Genomic DNA, 21,114 nt, shown 5'->3' with positions numbered 1-21,114 from the left:
TGTACTCTTTTATTTCAATTGATCGATGAATATAATTATATCATCATTACAAAATAGACTCATAACATAGGACAATCGAAAAAATAACGAGTTATTCTGCAGAAGACGCTGATGGCAAAAAAAGTCACTTCTTGATTTATAATTGTCCGAAAATTTTTAGAGCATCGAAAAATCTTTCTCGATTACAACTGAGTGTATGATACAAACTTTGATTTTATTGAAATATTTCATGAAGATAAAGGAAAGTACGAAAAATTTTTATTCGACATTATATTCATATATACTTTTATGTAGAAATTGGATAACCAATTTCTCAAATTTTTCTATAAATCTTTTCGATAATATACACAGATAGAGTTAAGCTCTACAGTAAACATCTTGAAATTAATATGAACAGTGTTCGATGTCCACTGAAAACAGTCTCAGGTTGCATCTCTTCAAATAGCTTCTAACAATGAATTCCAAATTATCTTTCCCCGTTTCGCTCAAGAAACAATTGACTAGAGAATCTACAAGATTTTTGTGGCATTGATTGTCATATACAGGGTGAGTCTTTGACTCGTACAAATATATCAACAGTATCTTCTTGAGGTCAAAATAAACACTTTTTTCCTATACCATTTTTTCCCATTCGGTCCTGATAAAAATATATAGCCATTTTAAGTTCTCATTATGATCTGTGCCACCCCTGGAAAAATAAAATTACCTTCAGAATAGAGCTGCATTCGGTCAAAATACCCAATTTTCCGAGTATCACGGATATTTTTTTTTTTTTTTGAACACATCAAATTACTCAAAAACTGCGCATTATACGAGAAAATATGAGAAATACTTCACCTACAAAACATCCAAATATTCATTAGATAGCGTCCAACTTAGTTTCAAGTGTTGAGTTCTTTGAATTTTTGGTATTTTTATGGTACGTAATGGTCATAATACTCATAATGAGAAAACTAGAAGAAGTAGGTGATATCCTATATTCGAAAAAGATTCATCAAATAAATGAAAAACTATATTCCGAAATTTATTTCATTCGATAACACCGTTCGTGAGAACTAAAAATATTTTTTTTATGGTTTTTCAGCAGCCTGTATTTTTTAAACCAAGCCGATTCGGGAAAAAATGCTATATCCCCTGCATATCGATATTTCAAGATTTTATTTACTGTGGTCTTTGGGAAGACCAGAAACAATGAGTACTAGCGAATTTATTTCGATTCTCCGCATTCAATTTTTTTCACATTTTAACTTCAATCAAATCTAGATATTTCTATAATGATGTGACAGAAAATTGAAGAACAATTTATTATCTTCCCTAAATACTACTTTTCTAGAGTTCTTTCATGAAAACATCAACTTTTTCTTATTTTCCTAAATACTAGATCCCAGAGGACACATCCATTATAAGGACAAATTATTATCATCAACTGAGTTTCACCCTGTATGCTGAAGAAAATTATCATAACTTTTGTTCATTGCACTAAATGGAAGAAAAAAGAAAAAATTAGAATAACGTTCATTCCATAGAAAGCAAAAATTCATTTTAAACAAAAATAACGTTGGAATAAATCTTCATTTTAAATAATAAACAAAACAGAAAATAAAGAAATTAGAAAATTCTTATCCACGTCTAATCATTTCCTGATTCTTCTAATGCATTCTTGCCTTGCTAACAATAATAATAAAATAGAGTCTGTAAGTATTAATTAAATTAAGTAGGTAACAATATGGCGTATCGAAACTAAAAGAGTATTATTTACTAAATTCAACAATACTTATGCACTGCTTGATTTTATTTCATCAAGAATACATCATAAGGGTTGAGAAGTGATCGTGAGATCATTCTACCTAAAAATGTATTTAGATGTTTACTCATCAAATTTTAAAATATTGATTTGTTGCAGCGACGTTATTTTTAGGTCCTTTCGTTTGCATAAAAAGTGTAAGTAGCACTTTTCTACACTCGATTTTATTATTCGTTTGCTGATTGAATTTACACCAGTGTAGAGGAGGTTTAGTTTATCTACATCTCCTTTTGACTATGTGTAGATAAACTACACTTCCTCTACACTGGTGTAAATCAAATCGAGTGTAGTAAAGTGCTACACTTTTTATGCAAACGACATGACCTATAGTTTAAAATGCAGTTATTTTCATTTTTCCTCAAATGTGACCCAATATGATAAATGATAATTAATTTATGCATAACAGATGGCCAAGGTGCTTGAAAGTTAATCATTGATGATAATGAATGTGTGAATGGAGGTTGGGATCCAAAAATTAGGTATCTATATTTGATGGTTCAAGCTGAAAAAGTGTTATAGTACTATTTTGTGCCACCAAATTTTCGAAACATCTAGATTTCACTAAAGCTAACAAATGAAAAAATTGTTTGCGGAAATACCAAATACATTTAGTGCTACTTTATTCTCTTCTTTCGAAATTTATGAATGAATGTACAAAATATTGATATACGGGATGTATACCTCTAAACCTAATCACTTTTTTATTCTTTAACCGAAAATGCGGTAATAATTTCAGAGGTTGGACCACTGTAGAAATGTTCAAAAGCTAAATAACAGAAAAGATACCTTTTAAAATATCAATCTCAAATTATTCCAAGTGCAATCGCTTTTCATGGGGTGGAAGCAGATACTTTACAAAAGGTAGGTAGGTATTTTATACCTGGAAGTGCATTCAAATAGAATCTAATGAAGCCTACTCCACACCTACACATGCAAAAGTTTGGCATTGAGCCAAGCTATTTACACACTGTGTGTGTAAAAAAGACTGCGTCGAACAAAAGCTGTACAAACGCTTTTTTTTGTGATATTAGATAGGTATATACCTAGGTATGTACTACTTTAAAAAGTATAAATTACACAGTTTATGATAAACAGGGTGCTAATGAATAGTTGCTGAAAATTTAGTGTTGCCCTTTTTCATATAATTTGTTTTTGAGCACCCCTTGCTTAGATACATGCCATGAGAGCGAGGGGTCATTCAAAAAAAATTTGGTGGTGTTTCCCTATAAGGTCAGCATGATATCGGCTTGTCTCATTTTGAACAAATAAGGTCTCTTGTAATTCCTTGGTTTTTGATGAAGAAAATAATTATTTATATTAATTAAAGACCCACACCATTTTTTGTCAAAGAATATCACCCCTTACATTTTTTCGCAACTTTTAATTTACACTATGTATGTAACACCAGATATTATGATAAAAAATTCGAAACCTACAAGATGAAATACAAGAGTCACATGACAATAAGTTTCAATGGGGTTTTCATTCATTATTGTTGCATCCCAGTGGGTGTCCCTTTTAAAATTGTACATTCACTAGCTACCCTTTAGCCCTTTAGCAGCATAAAGGTAATTCGAAGCCCATTTCTATGTTACAATCATTCATATGTATAGAATTAGTAGAATTTTTTTGTTGTTGAGATATCTGAAATAGGAGCATGCATTTTTATGCGGGTTAGTTATATTTACTACATGTTCATGATTCCGATACCCCTCGCTATGTCCAGGAAATGCAGTCCCCGCGCATGCACTAACGCATCAATCCATACAATATAGCTCCTTTCTCTTCAAGGCAACGATGCCAATATTTCTGATTTATAATGTCATATGAATACACAGAACGAGATCCTTTCGAAAATGATCACATGTTCAATGCTCGGCTTCTCATCATATAAATGATGTCTCATAAAGGTGAATTTTTCATCTCTTCAAAGATGTGGTTGTAAATTTCTGACGTGTTGTCCTCTTTCAAATTTGTTTTTGCAAATCTGCCTATTGAATTGTTCTTCGGCAAATTTCTTTCTTCCCGAGTGTTTCGAAATCAAACACTTTTTCATGTTAGTTACTGCACTCTTTGAAACGTATACTAATTCGAATTTGTGGTAAATTCGAAATATTAAACGAAAATTTCTAGATATGCTATAAAAAACTGTTGAGGGTATAAATCCATATTCAGCTAAAAATCTTGTATTAATTTCATAATTTTTTGGATATATCCGGTACTTTGCAGATTTCAAACTCTATTTTTACATTCTGTAATATTTTTGTGAAGAAATCTTTGCATGAACGATTATACATTCATATTCATTTATTGACCTTTTTTGACAATTCAATGTATAGGACAGGTTAGAAAACAACGTATACCTATTATCAACAGTACTAACTACTGATAATAAAATTAGAAAAATAATCGCCAACCGATCAATATTCGGTTATGCAAATATTGTATAAACATGCTTCGAATTAATATGTTTGGTTTGAACCAGAACATTTCCATATGGCAACAGACGATGTTTGCTCTGAATGATTTAATAATAAAGGAATTATTATTAAGATCACTTGGGATGATGCAAGGTACATATTATGACGTTTGAAATTTCAATCAGGATTTAAACCTTTGAACTTGTCCTAGAACAAGTTAAAAATGTTTCAGCAATCAGCAGAAACAAATTCATATATGAGGAAGTATCTAAAGCTGTGTACTTGGAAAATTCTAAGATGAAGTCAAGGAGTTTGTATCTCAGCAAGTATATTTTATTTTTTGGTAAAACGTTTTCGGCTACAATAGGGTAACCATCTTCAGTACCAATGTCAAACTAATAATAAAGAGTATCTAAATGGTTACAATTGACGTTAAGGATGGTAACATTTTCGGTTTTTGCCATCAGATGGCAGTGCTGATGGCAAAAACCGAAAATGTTACCATCCTTAACGTCAATTGTAACCATTTAGATACTCTTTATTATTAGTTTGACATTGGTACTGAAGATGGTTACCCTATTGTAGCCGAAAACGTTTTACCAAAAAATAAAATATACTTGCTGAGATACAAACTCCTTGACTTCATCTTAAATTCATATATGATGTATGAAGATCTTTTATAAACATCATCATGGAAAATATCCGATATACCTACCTCTGGTACCGAATTTATTATTTCCAGTAACGAACCTTTGGAAATGGGTTCAAAAATAATGTGAATATCCTCTAATTTTCACAGCTTCGTTCGTTGTCCATTCAATTCATTTTGTTATGAAATAGCTTTCTTTTTTGACTAAGAAAACGCATACTGAACTCATTTCTACCTAGTTCCTATAATTACGGATTCAACATATAAATTTCCATTCAGTTTTCAACATTTTAGCTTCTATGTTTAAAATTTCGAATTCTTCGCTGAAGTTGTCCTTTGCATTCAACAAATGCTCAGTAAAAATTGAAATACTGTGCCCTAAATGAAACAATTTCTGTGTTCTTATATTTTTTCGAAATGTTCCATCGGTGTGACCTCCTAAAAACAAGGACTTTAATAATCTTCACATTTATGTAACTCGGTCGTTTGATCTTTATTATTGTATTTATTTATTAGCCTAAAGTATTTCCCGTTTCAAAAGCTAATTTGATTCATTTTTTAAATCGAAAGAAATAAAAGAAAGTATCGGCCACTATCAATATTTAAAGAAAGTAGATGATGCTTTTCGGCCACCTGGTTTTTTGAGTTATTAGTGATGAAATTGTTTTTTTAAAATTTATTTTGTTTTAAGTAACTAATCAAAATGTAATTATATCTGGGAAACTAACGAATCAAGTTATTATATATGGTTAATCAAAAATTGAAAAAAAAATTTAACTATCAATCAATATTATGGTAGATTTTTAACACCCCTTAAGCCCTTAAACTTTTATATTAGATTTTTTTGATACCGTTCGTATTCCCACAATATGCTACACACATTTATCTACGCGTTGGTCCTTCGGACTTAGGGGTTTATTACACAGTTGGCAACGTTGCATCTACGTTCCGCTCATCCCACAAGAGTTAGCTTTTATATTTTCCTTAGTTTGATATCAGAGTGACTTTCCAGCGAGGTAAAATGAGACCCGCTCGTGTAAAAAACAAAAGTTATTATGTGGAACCCGACAATTTTCCGTATTTCTGTGAATACGAGTTGCATATTTACGCCGAAATGGAAAATTATGAGGCCTTGAAGGCAATGCTGGAAGAGTTTCCAACATACGTGAATTGTGTCAATTCTAAAGGCTACACCCCACTGGCTGTTGTAACAAAAACGATATGGGAGCTGAACACGGACACCGAGAAGAGGATCATGGAGCTTCTTCTTTCTTATGGCGCTGACCCCTTGATGCCCCATTATGATGGGCAACCTATAGCTTTGCATGCTTTTAGAAATGGGGGTAAGTAAGGATTTTCACATCTGTAGGAATAACGAAAAAAATATATTCCTTCCACTCATTTGACACAAAGCTGCAACACTGTTTGATTCAGATTCAATTGACAATCTGAACACAGAATACAACAAAATTTTTAAATTGTTCAGGATATAGATACGTATGGTAGTTACGTATTTCCAGTTGTCCTCTTTGCTGAGGAAAATTTTGGGTTTGTATCTGATAACAATATATGAAACGTGCCTAAAATAATGTTGATTTGTCGTTCTAGAAATTTTCAGATTCAGAGACAATCATCGAACATATTAAAATTGACAGAAATTAAATTGACCTATGGGAGCTAGAAGGCAATCAAAAAATATATGGAGGTTTTCCTCTAAGGCTAGAAAAAGCTACTTGAGAGAGTTGTTTTCCTTATTTATGAATAAGGAAAAAGCAGGGTATATCTGTTATACCATTGAAAAACTAATTTTTGATAGCACTATTAATTTTTAACCAATAAGGTTTCCTGTAATTTCTTGCTAAAAGTAAAGGTTTTTGAGAAAAAAAAATCAACAGGTACGGGCTGAAATAATATCCGAATTCAGATATCATGCTGGGAGAACGCCACCACAATGTCATATTGTCATAGAATGTCTCCTCAATTTAATGTCTGCCAGTTTTCTGGTTTTTGAAAAAAAATTTTAAATAAAATAAAAATTACGTTACAGATGACATTTTCAGGAGGCTGTATATAAAAGCTGGGGCTATTAAAAAAAAACCACACTGTTTTTTGACGGGGAGTCACTATTGATTTACATCCTGTTTAATTGAGAAGTTGGCAGTTCCAACTTTTTGTATTTTGTATCTGAAATGGGTAGTCCTTCTGATGCTGAAACTGATTTATTCGTTAATAGGATTCTTATCAACTTTATTTAATTATAGCGATGAAATGGTTAAGCGTATTGAGTTCGAATTTTAATTTGATAAATGATAAATGATACGTTGTTTCATATTTTATCAATTACTAAAGTAGGTAACATAAAAAAAAAATTAAAATGTATTGACCGCAAGATAAACAAAAAAATGGAAATTGTAATGCAGTGAATTTCGTAGACATGTCAGTTGTATTAAAACTCACTTTGAATTATTAGCTTAAACAATTAATTTTGAATTGGTTAACATGTGTTGGTTTACTTTCGGGAAATCCTCTATTTGAAAAGTTGCGTAATTCAGAAAAAAAATTGCAATGATCGAGAATTTTTCTACAGAATAGCAAATACCGAAAATTTGAATTCTGTGCCTTCATTTTTACTTGAATAAAGGCAGTATGCAACGTTTCATCAAACGAGATAAATTCCTTGAACGTCTTTTTTTCCATAGAGATTCTATGCTAAAATATCTTAATTAGCTTAATCTTCGTTTAATGAAACGGTGTATACTGCCATAAGGGACTTCGTAGTTTGAAAATAAAAATATGTACATATTTGCGTCATTCTTTTTTCGCAGGAAAAATGTATATCTACCTGTTCTTCTTCTTCGAAAAAATACGAATAGGAATTTTTACGTTGGCAATATGTGATTCGGTGCTCTGAAATAGCAATATAAAATTGAGATCTCGTTTCATTTCATATCACCAACAAATGGTATGAAATTATGAAATAAGAAAAAACATGGTCCATCCTAAAATATTGTTATCAGACAACCATTGTTCAAGGCGTGTCTGGAAATTTAAGACATTTCGTCGTGTGAACTAAAATCCTGTTATTTCACAAACAAGATTTCCCACGTATGTTTGACTTCATGTTATTCTTGGCTTTCGAGTACACACTTTGAACAGTGATAAAACTTGGGTTTGGTGGATCTTCGATAAGGTCAATTGTATCTGAACTTAACAGGGTTGGATTGAGAGGCAAATAGCCTAAGTTTCACAATTGTTTGGACCGAACGATTGTAAAACCCAGCGTCTATGGTTATGTAACGGACCCTAGACGTCAACTGTTGAGAAAAAATGAATTTGGTGCTAACACCTTTAATGTTACCTATATAGGGAAAATTGTTAAGAAATTCCAAGAAACCGGGTCTGTCTGTCTCGTTTATAAGCTAGTACGTTCCCTCTCTGGAGTACAAACTCCTCTAGTCGACGTATAGGAGTACAAAAATTGCACTTGTCCACAGATTACAGAGGAGAACTTGTCCATGGTCACTTTGCATTGGATATTGACGAAAGATAAATATGTCGTTGCACTTGTACCTAAACACGCAAGTCAACAGGCCATCTAAAGAGCCTTTTTTGCCGATATTTTTATTTTCAATTGCACAACTCCTCATGAAAAATCGAGGATTTTTTCCGGCACCCTCCATGAGAGGGTGTTTAATTAGTTAAAACCACTTCATCCCCGTAAAATTAAAAAAGGGTTGACCGTCACATCCTCAGCAACAGAAGGTTCTAGAACAAAAATTTTGGCTTCCCATTTAAAAAACTCAACTATCCTTCCAGCCCTCTTTGAGGGTTCATGACAAACTCCTGAATTATACATGAAAAGATTGAAAAGGCTATTTAAAACGAAGATTGACCTTTTCGAGCATTAAAATATGTGGTTAAAATCGAAGATATGAATTTTTGGTCTACTTTTTACTCACTCTGTATATGAATTTGCTCTCAATCGATAATTCAATATATTATCTACAACTACAAGATATCAAACATTTCGATGGAGAAATCAAGAACATAATGTATACTAGCAATATCGATAGTTACTCTTCATTTGAAATTTTTTGCCAAACGAAAAATTTTCGATTCAATTCATAAATGTATTTGTCTTTGTTTAATATTGTCTCTACAGGGTGAGTCTTTGACTAGTACAAATATTTTAACAGTAGATTCTTGAGTCCCAAAAAAACACTTCTTTCCTATACAATTTTTTCTGATTTGACCCTGACAAAAAGATATAGCCATTTTAAATTTTCATAATGACCTATGCCACCCCTGCAGAAACAAAATTCCCTTCAGAATAACAAGCTGAATCCATGACACATCTGTGGATCTTTTAAGCAGAGTTGCTTTCTGTCAAAGTAACCAATTTCAAATTACTCAAAATCGGCGCATTTTATGAAAAAATATGAAGAATATTTTTATTTAACAAAACATTCAAATATTCATTAGATAGCGTCCAACTTAGTGTCAAGAGTTGATTTCTTTGAATTTTGGTATTTTCTTGGTACGTCATGGTCATAATAAGAAAACTGGAGGGTGTGGGTGATATCTTGTGTTAGAAAAAGATTCAACTATATTCCAAATTTCATTTCATTCGATGAAACCGTTTGTGAGCTAGAACTTAAAATAATTTTATTATGGTTTTTCAACAGCCTATATCTTTTAAACCGAGCCGATTCGGAGAAAATGGTATAGGAAACATTTGTACAAGTCTAATACTGACCCTGTAATCACATTCACATTCTGTAACATTTCAGGTTAAATCCTAACACCATTCTCAGGAGAAGAATTTCTAAAGAAGTAGGTCTTTTGGTCAATCCTTAACTGCTACAGAATGTTATTTTGATACAAACGTAAAACAGAAAGTTTCCAGTGTATTCCTGACTAGAAATGCACAACCCACAAAATGATGAATCACTCGACCATGCCATTTAAAAGTCTTCAAGGGTTTACCACCCCCTTAGGGGGATCTGCGTACACTCACGAATTTGCAATCCATTATACAGTATATACAGGGTGTAAATATAAAGATGTGATTCTTTATCAAATAATAGTGGATCTATAATATATATATTTTTTAGCAGGACATTGTTCTGAATGTGGCACCTGAAAAGCAATTTTAGATTTTTTCTTAGAAGATAGGATATTTTCAGAAAAATATCCGACTATTTTTGAAAGCAAATACTTTTCGTCCGCATACACTTTTCGTCCGCTGTTCGTGACTAAAAGACCAATACTAGATAGAGGGGCGATTGAATCAATTTAAGGAATATAGAATTTGATGAAAACATAATGAATTTGATGAAAACATAAGTGTCCGTGACATAAGTGGTTAAAAAAAATTATATGAAGGAACCACACTATTTTTTGTCGAGATTCATTCACAACAATCATATCGTTGTGTCAGAAACAGTAAAGCTCCGCATTACTATACCGGGTGCTCTACAAGCTCTATGACAAACTTTGACAGAAGGTAGATGTGCTTCTTTTGATCATTTTTTTTTCCTATGAACATAGGCCCGATTCGTTTTCGTTTAGGAGTTACAGGCATTTGAAAAAGTTTTATTTCATGTTTTGATTAAGTAGGCCGACAGAAAATATCGGTTGATATAGTGATTGACGTTATTTTGATTATTCATTTGACACTTGTTTCATTGAGGATGGTATCAACAATAACCATAATATGAACATTTATGGGCACTGCAGAATTCATATGTCATTAGACAATAGACAAAGACGACGTCAGCAACGTTTCAGTGTTTTCATGTTAGAAATGATCGTTTAAATGCAAAATTGTTTACAAATTTTTTGGAGCACAACCTTTTTGACCTCATTGATAACTTAGAGCTCAATATTGTTGGAAAAATGTGGTATCAGCACGATGGTGCACCACCACATTGATGCAGCAGTTGGCTGATGAAAGAATACAATGGCCATCTCGTTCACCTAATCTAAATTCGTTTGATTTTTATTTATGGGGACATAGAGTCATTCGGGGTAACTGAGCGCAGTGGGTAAGTGTGCGCAGTGCGTATATATCGACTATGCAATGTATGAAAGAGTGGTTCATTTGGGTGAAGCAAGGGCGCAGAATCGCCATATTAGTTTTTCATAGGAGTGCGCCGTGCCACGTTTCTTTAACTTTTTATTTGCAATCAATCAAATTCACTAGTTTTCTTGTTAATTTTTAGTATCTCTGCACATTCTGCCAGGTTCAAGATCTGAGTCCCTCAGTGTTAAACAATATTTTATTCGATCATGGGCATATCAATCTAAATATATAATAAAAAATTTTAGGTTCTCTTAGCTGCTCAACTCTATAAGAACGTCAATTCAAATTTTGGCTTACTGGGGAAAGTGTGCGCGGGTAAGTGTGCGCATAGATTCTCTATATGGGCGTTAGTTCAGTGAGGAATAAATTATGACATTGTTGATTTTCTTGATAAAGACTCGATCAATATTGTCCTATTTGTTCAGAAAAATATGAAGAGCCACCAACAGGGGAATGTATCAAGTGTTGTGTTCACCAAGAATTGTGGCACGAACAATAATGCACTGCTTGTAAAAAGGCGCTTCTGTATTGACAACAAACAGCATTTCTCTAATATTGTAACATTTTGATGACATTATTTTGTAATTTGTTTTGATTGTGTGGTTCACTAAGCACTGCGTTCACTTACCCCGTGAGGGTGCGCACACTTACCCGCAATACGGGGCATGTGAACGCACTCCGACTTTCTCTATTAAATTCTTTTTTGCGGAAAGAAAACGTTTTTGTTTGTTTGCTTTTTGATGTTTTCTAATAGATTAGAAAATTCTCTATCTTATGAATATGTTTTAATTTTCCTAGCTTCAACATTTGAAACAGGGTAAGGCTTGAAAGGCAAAAGTGCGCACAGTTGCCCCGAATGACTCTATAAAGGAGCTTGTTTATCATGTTGAATTCTAATCTCATTAACTTGATAGAATTCAAGATGCAGCAAACCAAATACGAAACGACCAAAATCTAATCCGCCGAGTAAAGGCATCTTTAGTTCGTCGATGTGAAGCTTGCATTGAAGACGATGGTGGACACTTTGGACCATTTTTATTGTCCAAAATTTCCATTGATTATTATGATTTGAACATGAAAAATATGATTTTTCAAATGCTTGTATCTTCTAAACAAAAACGAATAGGATATATGTTCATAGGAAAAAAATGTACAGAAAAACACAGCTACCACCTGTCAAAGTTTGTCATAGAGCTTGTAGAACACCTTGTATCACCAACTGTAAAAAAGAGCAGTTTAATATTATAGCCGTTACCACAAGTTTGCTGTCTATATGGTGAAGCCACAAGTTGATATTTTTTGATCATCATTTCTTTTTTCAGATGCAGAAGTGCTGATGATATTTGCTCAATATCTGGAAGACATTGATACATTACTCGGGGGTTACACACCGCTTCATTATGCAGTATCGCAATGCGAGATTGATCTGGCCAAATACTGTTTGGATAGGAACGCAGACATCCATCAAATGTACCAAGAAAATATGACCCTTCTACACGTAGCCGTCATCTCTCACAACTACTACATGATAACCCTGCTGCTCGACTATGGCTGTGATGTAAACGCCAAGATGTCCGATGGAAACACAGCTCTTCATCTGGCTGTCGTCTACAACAACGGAGAAAGTGCTGTGAGGGACCTCATCAAATACAACGCAGACGTTAATGCTCAGAACAATCAGGGAGACACCCCTCTGAATCGCCTAGCACCTCTGCGCTATTTCAATTGCGAAGTATTCGAACACTTGATCAAAAGTAGATGTGACGTCAATATACCAGATTATTATGGTTTCACGCCACTGCACAAAATTTCTTACAGTTTCAAATTCGGAAAATACGACAACAAGTTCAAAAACGCCTGTAAGAATTTCGTGAGAACTTTGCTAAGAAGAAACGCTAATGTGTTCGCCTTAACTCAATATGGCGACACTGTCCTGGACACAGCGCTCAGAAGCAACAGGTTGGAATTAGCTGAGATACTCGTGAAACACATAACTCCCAAGTTATACGGGAGGCATAAAGAAACTGATCTTATGCTTTATTCGTTTTCCAAACATCCGAAATTCAGGAGTATCGCTACAAAATGTGTGGCAGAAATGTCAAAGTTAGATAGATTAATAATTGGAACTAACTTCACTTACAGGGATCTGACTACCAATTATAGAAAAATTGTTAGGTGTGCTACAAATCAAAACGTTGCCGATGAAATAAATCGAATGATACGTAAGAAAAGACGAGGGTATGAAGATGAATTGATAGAGGAATGCGTTAAAGTTTTAGACATGGCTAAAATGTTAATTTTACTGACTGAGATTTTTGAATACGTTTTACCTGGACCTTGTATAGATAAAATTCTGGAATATATAAACCCGCAGGATTGTGTCCAGACTTTTAGACCTAAGATACAAAACAGAAAACTCAATCATAGAAGATATCGATATCACTGAATCGTGTTCATCGAACTGGAGGTTTTTATAAAGAATTTGTATAATATTTTTTAAAACTGCATTTCGTTTTTATACCCGAAACCATATGATTCAAATAGAAGGGAGTATTTTCAAAGACAAAACCATTCAAATCAGGTTTCAGTAAAGACTTTACTTATATAGGAAATACATATAGGTACATATAAATATGTGCTTGATTTCAATTAATGAATACCTACGCATAATCGTACAATAATGGATGATATGAAAGACGAATAAATTACATAATATATAATGACGACGATGGAATAGAATAATTGTGTATATGATATGTGGTATCTTTGTGTGAATAATACCTATAGGAAAAACTAAATAAATTAAATGTCACTTATTTTAATATTACATTTTCTTATAAAAAGAGATGATTTCACTTTCGTTCCCTAAATGACACCTATAATCCACTGAATTTCATTACTTTCCATTCCATAATGCCGAACATACCAAAGTTCAAAATATTCATAGTCAAGTAAATTAAACTTCTGTTTCGTATCCCCACGAATTTGCAATGAGAAGATTTATGTGGGTCACCCGGTATATGTATAGCTCAGAGAATATAACTCCAAATCGCGCCACCTATAAAACTTCATCTGAAGTATCATCATGGAAGTATCATAGATTAGATTAGACAGACCTTAGTATACAATGTTATTTAAACATGATTAAATATGCCAGTTATTTACTGTTTGAGGTGAACATAAAAAAACTTAATTTTCAGTTAAATATTTAATTTTTGAGACGTTTCAAATTTAACCCTCCACAAAAAGAAAAAAAAATTCGAGTTGCCTACGTTGGCATCATTGATTATAACCGTCAAAAATGTTCATAGAAATGAAGAAATTCTACTGGTCAAATTTGAAATTAACTGTTTTCTTTTCGTAAGCCAGGTTTTTCGTTTTGATTCTTTCTAGATTTTTTCAGTTGATTTCAATATACAGCATTATTTAATCTTTCTCATTGTTTTACCCAAAGAAGTCCTAAGGTATTATATGAGTTAATTGTGAAAGAAAACCGTTATACATGAAAATGTCTGAAGCTGTTTTCAAAACTCCGTATGCAACCGATACTCCCAAATCATATAGAAATGGAAGAGTTAATCCAGTGAAATGTAATTCCGATAGTGATGAAAGTATATCTAGTATTCCCGACAGTGGAACTTCGGGTGGATCGACTGATCAGAACTTGTCGATAATAGCCGAATATGATGAGATTTCAAGATTCGTCAGAACGTTGAAGTCACAATACATTTATTCAGAGAAGTCTTTCAGTGAATTCGTGGAAACCACAAAGGTATTATTTCAGAGTTTCCGTAAATCTCGCGAGGAATGCATGCGACTACAAGAAAGGCTAGATGCTATGAACCGAGAGAACAGCGATCTGGAAGGGAAGCTGGCTCTTGCCCGAAAGTTTCTCGATAAAGAGAAGAGAAACACTAAAAACGCCGAGAAAGAAAGGGATATTCTGGTAAGTTGGGTTTCATTCTTTGAGGATTTCGGTGAACAGAATAATTTCAGGAAATGCAAATTTCTCAAATGAAAGAGTTTCTTCTACATAACAGAGAGGCTCGCAGGGTTATACCAGAGGACACATTGGGCAAATTTGCCTTTCTAGAGTCAGACCGTATAGACCAGGAGCAAGCTCCACAGCTCAGTTGTATACCAGAAATAAACTCAACAGGTTAGAGTAGTAGGAAGTATTTATATATACGTATACTGCAAATTATGGTTTTGTTGCCATGTGTGGAATCAAATATTCGTGTGTAGTTTTTCTGATTTTAATTTGAAATACTTCCATAGGATCTATCCTCTCAGACTTCAGTTATTCAAAATCTGAAGATGATTTAGACACGTCTAAATTCTATGATGGAAAAATGTGGAAAAAGCCTCGTCCAAGTACTGATTTAGCATCAGAACAACCTGCCGTAAAGAAACGTAAATCATCCGGACATAAAGTGGTTGAGGTAAGGAATATACTTCATATAACTGGTATAATATGTAACTTTTGAATGATGAACCTTAGAAATCAAGCAATAAAACATTTTGTGTCATAGATAAGTACCAGTGATACAGTTAGGGCAACTACAACTCTAACTATGCCTAAACATGGTCCCATAACAGCCACTTCTGTTATTGAGGCTTTACCAAGTGCACCTCAGCAACACAATGCTTATGCCCCATCTGCGCCACTTCCAGAAACCCCTCAGAAGAATGAGGTAGAGTATTCATATGAATATTGTAGAGAAATTTTGTGAAAAATCTCGATTTTTTTACACAATTTCCTAAATTTTTTGCATCTACGATTTCTTCACAGTATCATCATCAACCAGCAATTCCCAGTGACATGATCTTCCAATCCTGGAATAGGAAGGAAGGTCCTCCGAAACCTACCAGAATGAATTTGGATAAACACGAAACGGACAGCAATTCCAACAACAATTATATCCATGGTTCGAAACAGCACACTTTCCAGAAAAGAACCGTTGTCTTGCCAGATAACTGCGGTTTTTGTCAGTCGAGGCTGAGGTTCGGAAGATTGGCTTGGAAATGTAAAGACTGCAAGAATACTTGCCATGTAGAATGCAAGGACAAATTGGCCCTGCCTTGCATCCCCGTTATTCACACTCCGAATCAGGGCAATGGTTTGGTAAGATTGAATACATGATATTGTTAATTTATGATTTAACATAATTGATTTTGTTCTAGAGCGTTATTGGCGACTATACAGGTACAACACCGCCAATGGTACCACCTCTTATAATTCATTGTGTTAATGAAATTGAGCTCAGAGATACAAACGAAGTAGGTCTATATCGAGTGCCAGGTTCAGAAAAGGAAGTTAAGACTCTTAAGGTATTTAATCGATGATTTATTCGATCTAACTTTAATAATAAGTCATTTTGAGCTTCAACATCTTTACTTTTTTCTGATTTTTTCATTCAAACTTTGATATTCACTTCTTTCTCTATCTTTTGGTCAAATCTTATTTAGGAAATGGGGGTTCAGTTGCTATCGAAATCTCTCATACCTGAAAATTGAAATAAACTATTGAAAATTGATTTTTTTTTTAGGAGCGATTTTTGAAGGGTAAAGCAGCACCCTGTCTAACTGATATTGACGTCCATGTTCTCTGTGGGGTTGTTAAGGATTTCCTCAGATCACTGCAAGATTCCTTGATAACCAAGGCTCTGTGGAACGACTTTGTGACTGCTTGCGATGAAAATGACGTTCAGAAAATCAAAGCCAAAATCTCCGAGCTTCCACAACCAAACAGAGACACTTTAGCCTTCATGATGCTTCATCTACAAAGGTTAGTGATGGATTATTCAATTTAATCATTGCATTCTCAGAAAATGAAAATACACTCTGCAAAAAAATTAACGCACATTATGGAAATCTCAAATTTATTCTACAATTGAAGGTGTTCTCAATGATAATTATTTTTATCAGAATTATGCATGCATATGTTATCCACTTTCAACGGTTTTCTTCAATACAGATGTTTTTTCTCAGCAGGAATAAAAAAAGATGATATTATCAGATTTTGAATGTATTGGCTCCATTCTAAAATCAGTTATTCTCGATCAATTCTAGTGATCAATAGTTTTTCTTTATTTTGATTTTTTACACTCGATCGCTTTGCAACGCGAAACACGCAATTTGACCCAAGAGGAATGTGCCCAAGCGGTAGTTTTGCGAGAAGAAGGGTGGACATACACAAGAATTACAGAAAGGTTTGGAGTTTCCCAAACAAGTGTGTCCAGAATGTTGCAGCGATTCAGGGAGACAGGTATGAATGTCCGAAGACTAGGACAGGGTAGACCACGGGTAACAACTGCCATTCAAGAACGTTACTTGAGAGTTTCTTCGTTGAGACAACGGTTTGCAACCGCTCGCCTCCTTCAAATTCAGCTTGAGCAAACTCATGAGGTGCAAATTAGCACTCAGACAATAAGAAATCGCCTCAGAGAATATGATTTAAGGCCTCGTGTCGCGGCAAGAGGCCCAGCTCTTACTCCAGCCCAGCGAAGGGCGCGTTTGGATTTTGCGAGAGAGCATATCCATTGGGAAGAGGGCGATTGGGAAAGAGTTCTCTTCACAGATGAGTCTAGATTCTGCCTCTACCATTGTGATCGACGTTCCCTTTTATACAGACGTCCACATGAAAGATATGCTCAGTGCAATTTCCTGAATACTACTGGTTTCGGGGGAGGATCGATTATGGTATGGGGTGGAATATCTTTGACTGCTCGCACAGACCTAGTGGTCTTTGATAATGGAGCTATGAATGCTGATAAGTATATAAGGAACATTCTTGAAGAGCTTGTAGTGCCATTTGCCCCATACATTGGTGAAAATTTCATTTTTATGGACGATAATGCCAGACCCCATCGTGCGCGCATCGTTCAGGAGTACCTTGAAGAGGTTGAAGTCTCTCGAATGGAATGGCCAGCAAGAAGTCCAGATCTCAATACGATTGGGCAGGTTTGGGACAACCTCAATAGAAGGCTAAGAAGTTCAGAAAATCATCCAGCTACTCTTAATGACTTAGGAATCCAACTCGGAGAAATCTGGGAAGGATTAGATCAGAACATTTGAAAATCACTCATTTTGAGTATGAACCGTCGTTGCCGAGATGTAATTAACGCAAGGGGTGGAAATACCAAGTATTAAATCACTTATCAGCATTTCAGTATTTTGAAAATTGTTCATTTCTCTTCTTTCACATAAAATTCGTTGAAATCCTGAATTTTTCTTCCATTTAATGTATCTTGTTTCGTTCAAAACCTTCCTGAGAGAACATAAAAAATAAATTATAAAGTCAATGTAGAGTTAACTTTCAGTAAAATTGAGATTTTCAGAATGTGCGTTAATTTTTTTGCACAGTGTAGATTGTGTAAGTATGTACATGATTTTTTTTACAGAATTTCACAGAAAAAGGAAATCAAGATGCCTGCTGAAAATTTGGCTATAGTTTTCGGGCCCACGATTGTAGGATATTCCTCAGATGACATAGATGACAAAAGAAATAGACACAATTTCATATATGAAGCAAAACAGCAAGCAAATGTAAGTAAAAAAAACATAAAAAGTTACCTGTATACAATTATGTCAAATTTATAGGTTGTAAAATTTTTAATTGGACTGCCGTCTGCCTATTGGGAAACGTTCATAAATATCACTCCCAGTTATGGCCCGGCGAGATTGCAGCAAACCCCAAGCACAGATTCCCTGTTGTTGAGGAATGTTAAAACTCCTAAAATGTGAGTATACATTCGTTTTACTTCTGTTCATTACGAATGAATGTGAAAATTGATTTTCAAGATTTATTGTAACAAATAATATGTTTTATTTTTGACGCTGATGAGTATTTCTTTTCAGGGCACACGGAACTCCTAAAAGAAAAAGATTCTTCCCTACGCCACCAGAAACAAGACTTTAACTCTGGCATCTTCAACTGAAGAGTGTATTAATATAATGTTAAGTTTTATTACATAATGCGAGTATTTCAGTTATCCTAAGTTTAAGTACTTAATTTGTTTTATCATAATGAAAGAGTTTTTTTATGATACTAGCTGATAGTGCATTTGAATTTTTTCATTATAATTTAATTTTCAAACATTAAACAAGGTTGTTCGAGGAATTTGTATATTGAATTGATTGAGGATTGAATCAAATGATGTAAGTGGAAGCTCGAGTGAGACGTTTCAAGTTGTCACATTTATATTTGGAAATAAATTTATTTCTTATCTATAAAAAGGACTATATTTTATACTGAGATCCCCTCACACACCAAAAGGTTTAACAAAATGCTACGAAATTAATTTGTCCAAAGGCATGTTGAAAGAAATCAGGCAAACCTATAAATTTGCAACCAAAGATTGCAGAGTTAGATTAGGTTACGTCTTAACTCTGTTTGGCAGAGTCGGGCTTAGCACTACTGGATTTGAAAATTACAATAGGGAATACTCCTTCTGACGAAAATGATGTATTTTTTATGAAATATCTTTGAAACGTCACATTTTGAAATAACCATTTCAACCGTTTCCCAAAAAAAAATATTTTAAGCACTTAAAAATAAAAATGGGTATTTAAAGCGTTTCGTTTCTATTTCACAAGTTGGCAACATCGACTGAAATATGCGTTGATAATAAAGGACAACAAATACACTATCTTGATGAGATAGACAAAGATGGCTGTCTATGAAGTCTGCGACGAACGAGGAAGGTCGTGAAATTTTATGGGATTTTTATGGCCGGTTGTAGTTGAAGCTTGCCAGTAAGTACGCGCCTGTAGATCAACAGCTGTTATTTTACAAACAAGCTGATAGGACATTGTTCTTTTCATTGTCTTATAGGCGCTGTTGCCAAATCGTAAACTCGGAACCAAGTGATTTAAATTTTAAAACCCCATATTTGAAGGATGATTTTTAATAGTTTCCGCTGTGCATTTGAAAAATTCATGGATGAAGCTCATAATTATTCAGTTTAAACTTGCATATGTAGTGATAACCCAAATTGAGGAGAATTCCCCATTTAACCCAATGGAGGCCGAGTTTCTCTGCTGTTTTTCCCGCTTCTTTACCGATCACAATCAATTGACAAGGGTCAAAAAGTCACCCTTCAAGATCAAGATTAACAATTATAGATTTTATTCTACTATCTTTGTAAAAAAACAGCTGTGATTGGTGTTAAAAAGGCTATAAAAATTGAATGGTGGAAGGTGTCACCTATTCGACTAACTATACAGGTTGTCCCAAGATGATCCATGCATACCAGAGAATATCCCGGCTCTCAGACAGGGTAGAAAGTTCTAACAAAAAGTATTTTAAATGGCGTCAAAAACTCAACCACAATCCGTCATTAAATTTTTGTTTCTATAATTACCACCCCTAAAAGGTCCCCCAGATTTTTTTAAATGCACCCTTCAGGGATAAAGAGCAGTAGTTTTCGGTTTACAGAAACTGCATGTTTAAAATGAAGAATTATATGCACAGAAACTGGTGCAGTATAAATATGGTATATCTAATACTGCATTTTAAAAATGAAGAATTATCAATAGTAACTGTATATCAAAAACTGCATTTTTAAAATGCCGTATTATCAATACAGAAACTGTACAGTCACTGTATACAGGGTGTTTCTTAATTGAATGTCAATATTTATGGTGGTAATTTTTGGGCCCATTCTAAGAAAAAAACTTCATATGAACATATGTCCTAAACGTTTTACCTTTTGAGATACAAGGTAGTTTTATTTAGATTTAGTCTGTGGCACGCCACTGACTGTACTCAACTATGAGCAAATTTGATCTCTTGAATTTTTTTAGTCCGACGCACGGGTTTCATCTTAAAAAATAAAATCTACGTATATCTCTGCATGGTGATATGGTCATATGTATGTATTTAAGGATATTGTTATAATCATGCAGAGGAACGGTTTTTATTTTTTTAAGCGGAAACCGTGAATCGGATTGAAAAAACTCAAGTGATCAACTTTGGTAAGAAATGATTGGGAATTTCAAATATAATTTTTATTTCAGGAAAAATCTGTGGCATACCATCAATGTCTGCCAAAATAGGTGGGTCAAATTACGTACGAACGCCACTGGTGGAAATGAAGAAAAAAGTGATACATTAAAAAATGCCTCTTGATTCATAGTATACATTTATGACAAA

The 21,114-nt window shown here is 33.9% G+C and overlaps 2 protein-coding genes across 2 annotated transcripts; both read left to right on the top strand.

The window, feature by feature from the left end:
- Positions 1-5,783: 5,783 nt before the first annotated feature.
- LOC123313405 (putative ankyrin repeat protein RF_0381) lies at positions 5,784-13,803 on the top strand. The gene is made up of 2 exons (XM_044898281.1): positions 5,784-6,216; positions 12,281-13,803. The coding sequence occupies exons 1-2, from the start codon at positions 5,895-5,897 to the stop codon at positions 13,402-13,404; spliced, it is 1,446 nt and encodes a 481-aa protein (XP_044754216.1). The 5' UTR covers positions 5,784-5,894; the 3' UTR covers positions 13,405-13,803.
- Positions 13,804-14,262: 459 nt separating this feature from the next.
- Positions 14,263-19,196, top strand: LOC123321104 (rac GTPase-activating protein 1-like). The gene is made up of 10 exons (XM_044908610.1): positions 14,263-14,904; positions 14,955-15,117; positions 15,237-15,400; positions 15,491-15,652; positions 15,751-16,083; positions 16,143-16,289; positions 16,508-16,746; positions 18,362-18,506; positions 18,561-18,700; positions 18,819-19,196. The coding sequence occupies exons 1-10, from the start codon at positions 14,461-14,463 to the stop codon at positions 18,877-18,879; spliced, it is 1,998 nt and encodes a 665-aa protein (XP_044764545.1). The 5' UTR covers positions 14,263-14,460; the 3' UTR covers positions 18,880-19,196.
- The last annotated feature ends 1,918 nt before the right edge of the window (positions 19,197-21,114 follow it).

This window comes from Coccinella septempunctata, chromosome 1, assembly GCF_907165205.1.
Source record: "Coccinella septempunctata chromosome 1, icCocSept1.1, whole genome shotgun sequence".
NCBI lineage: Eukaryota > Metazoa > Arthropoda > Insecta > Coleoptera > Coccinellidae > Coccinella > Coccinella septempunctata.
This window is presented reverse-complemented; position numbering and strand designations above follow the sequence as displayed.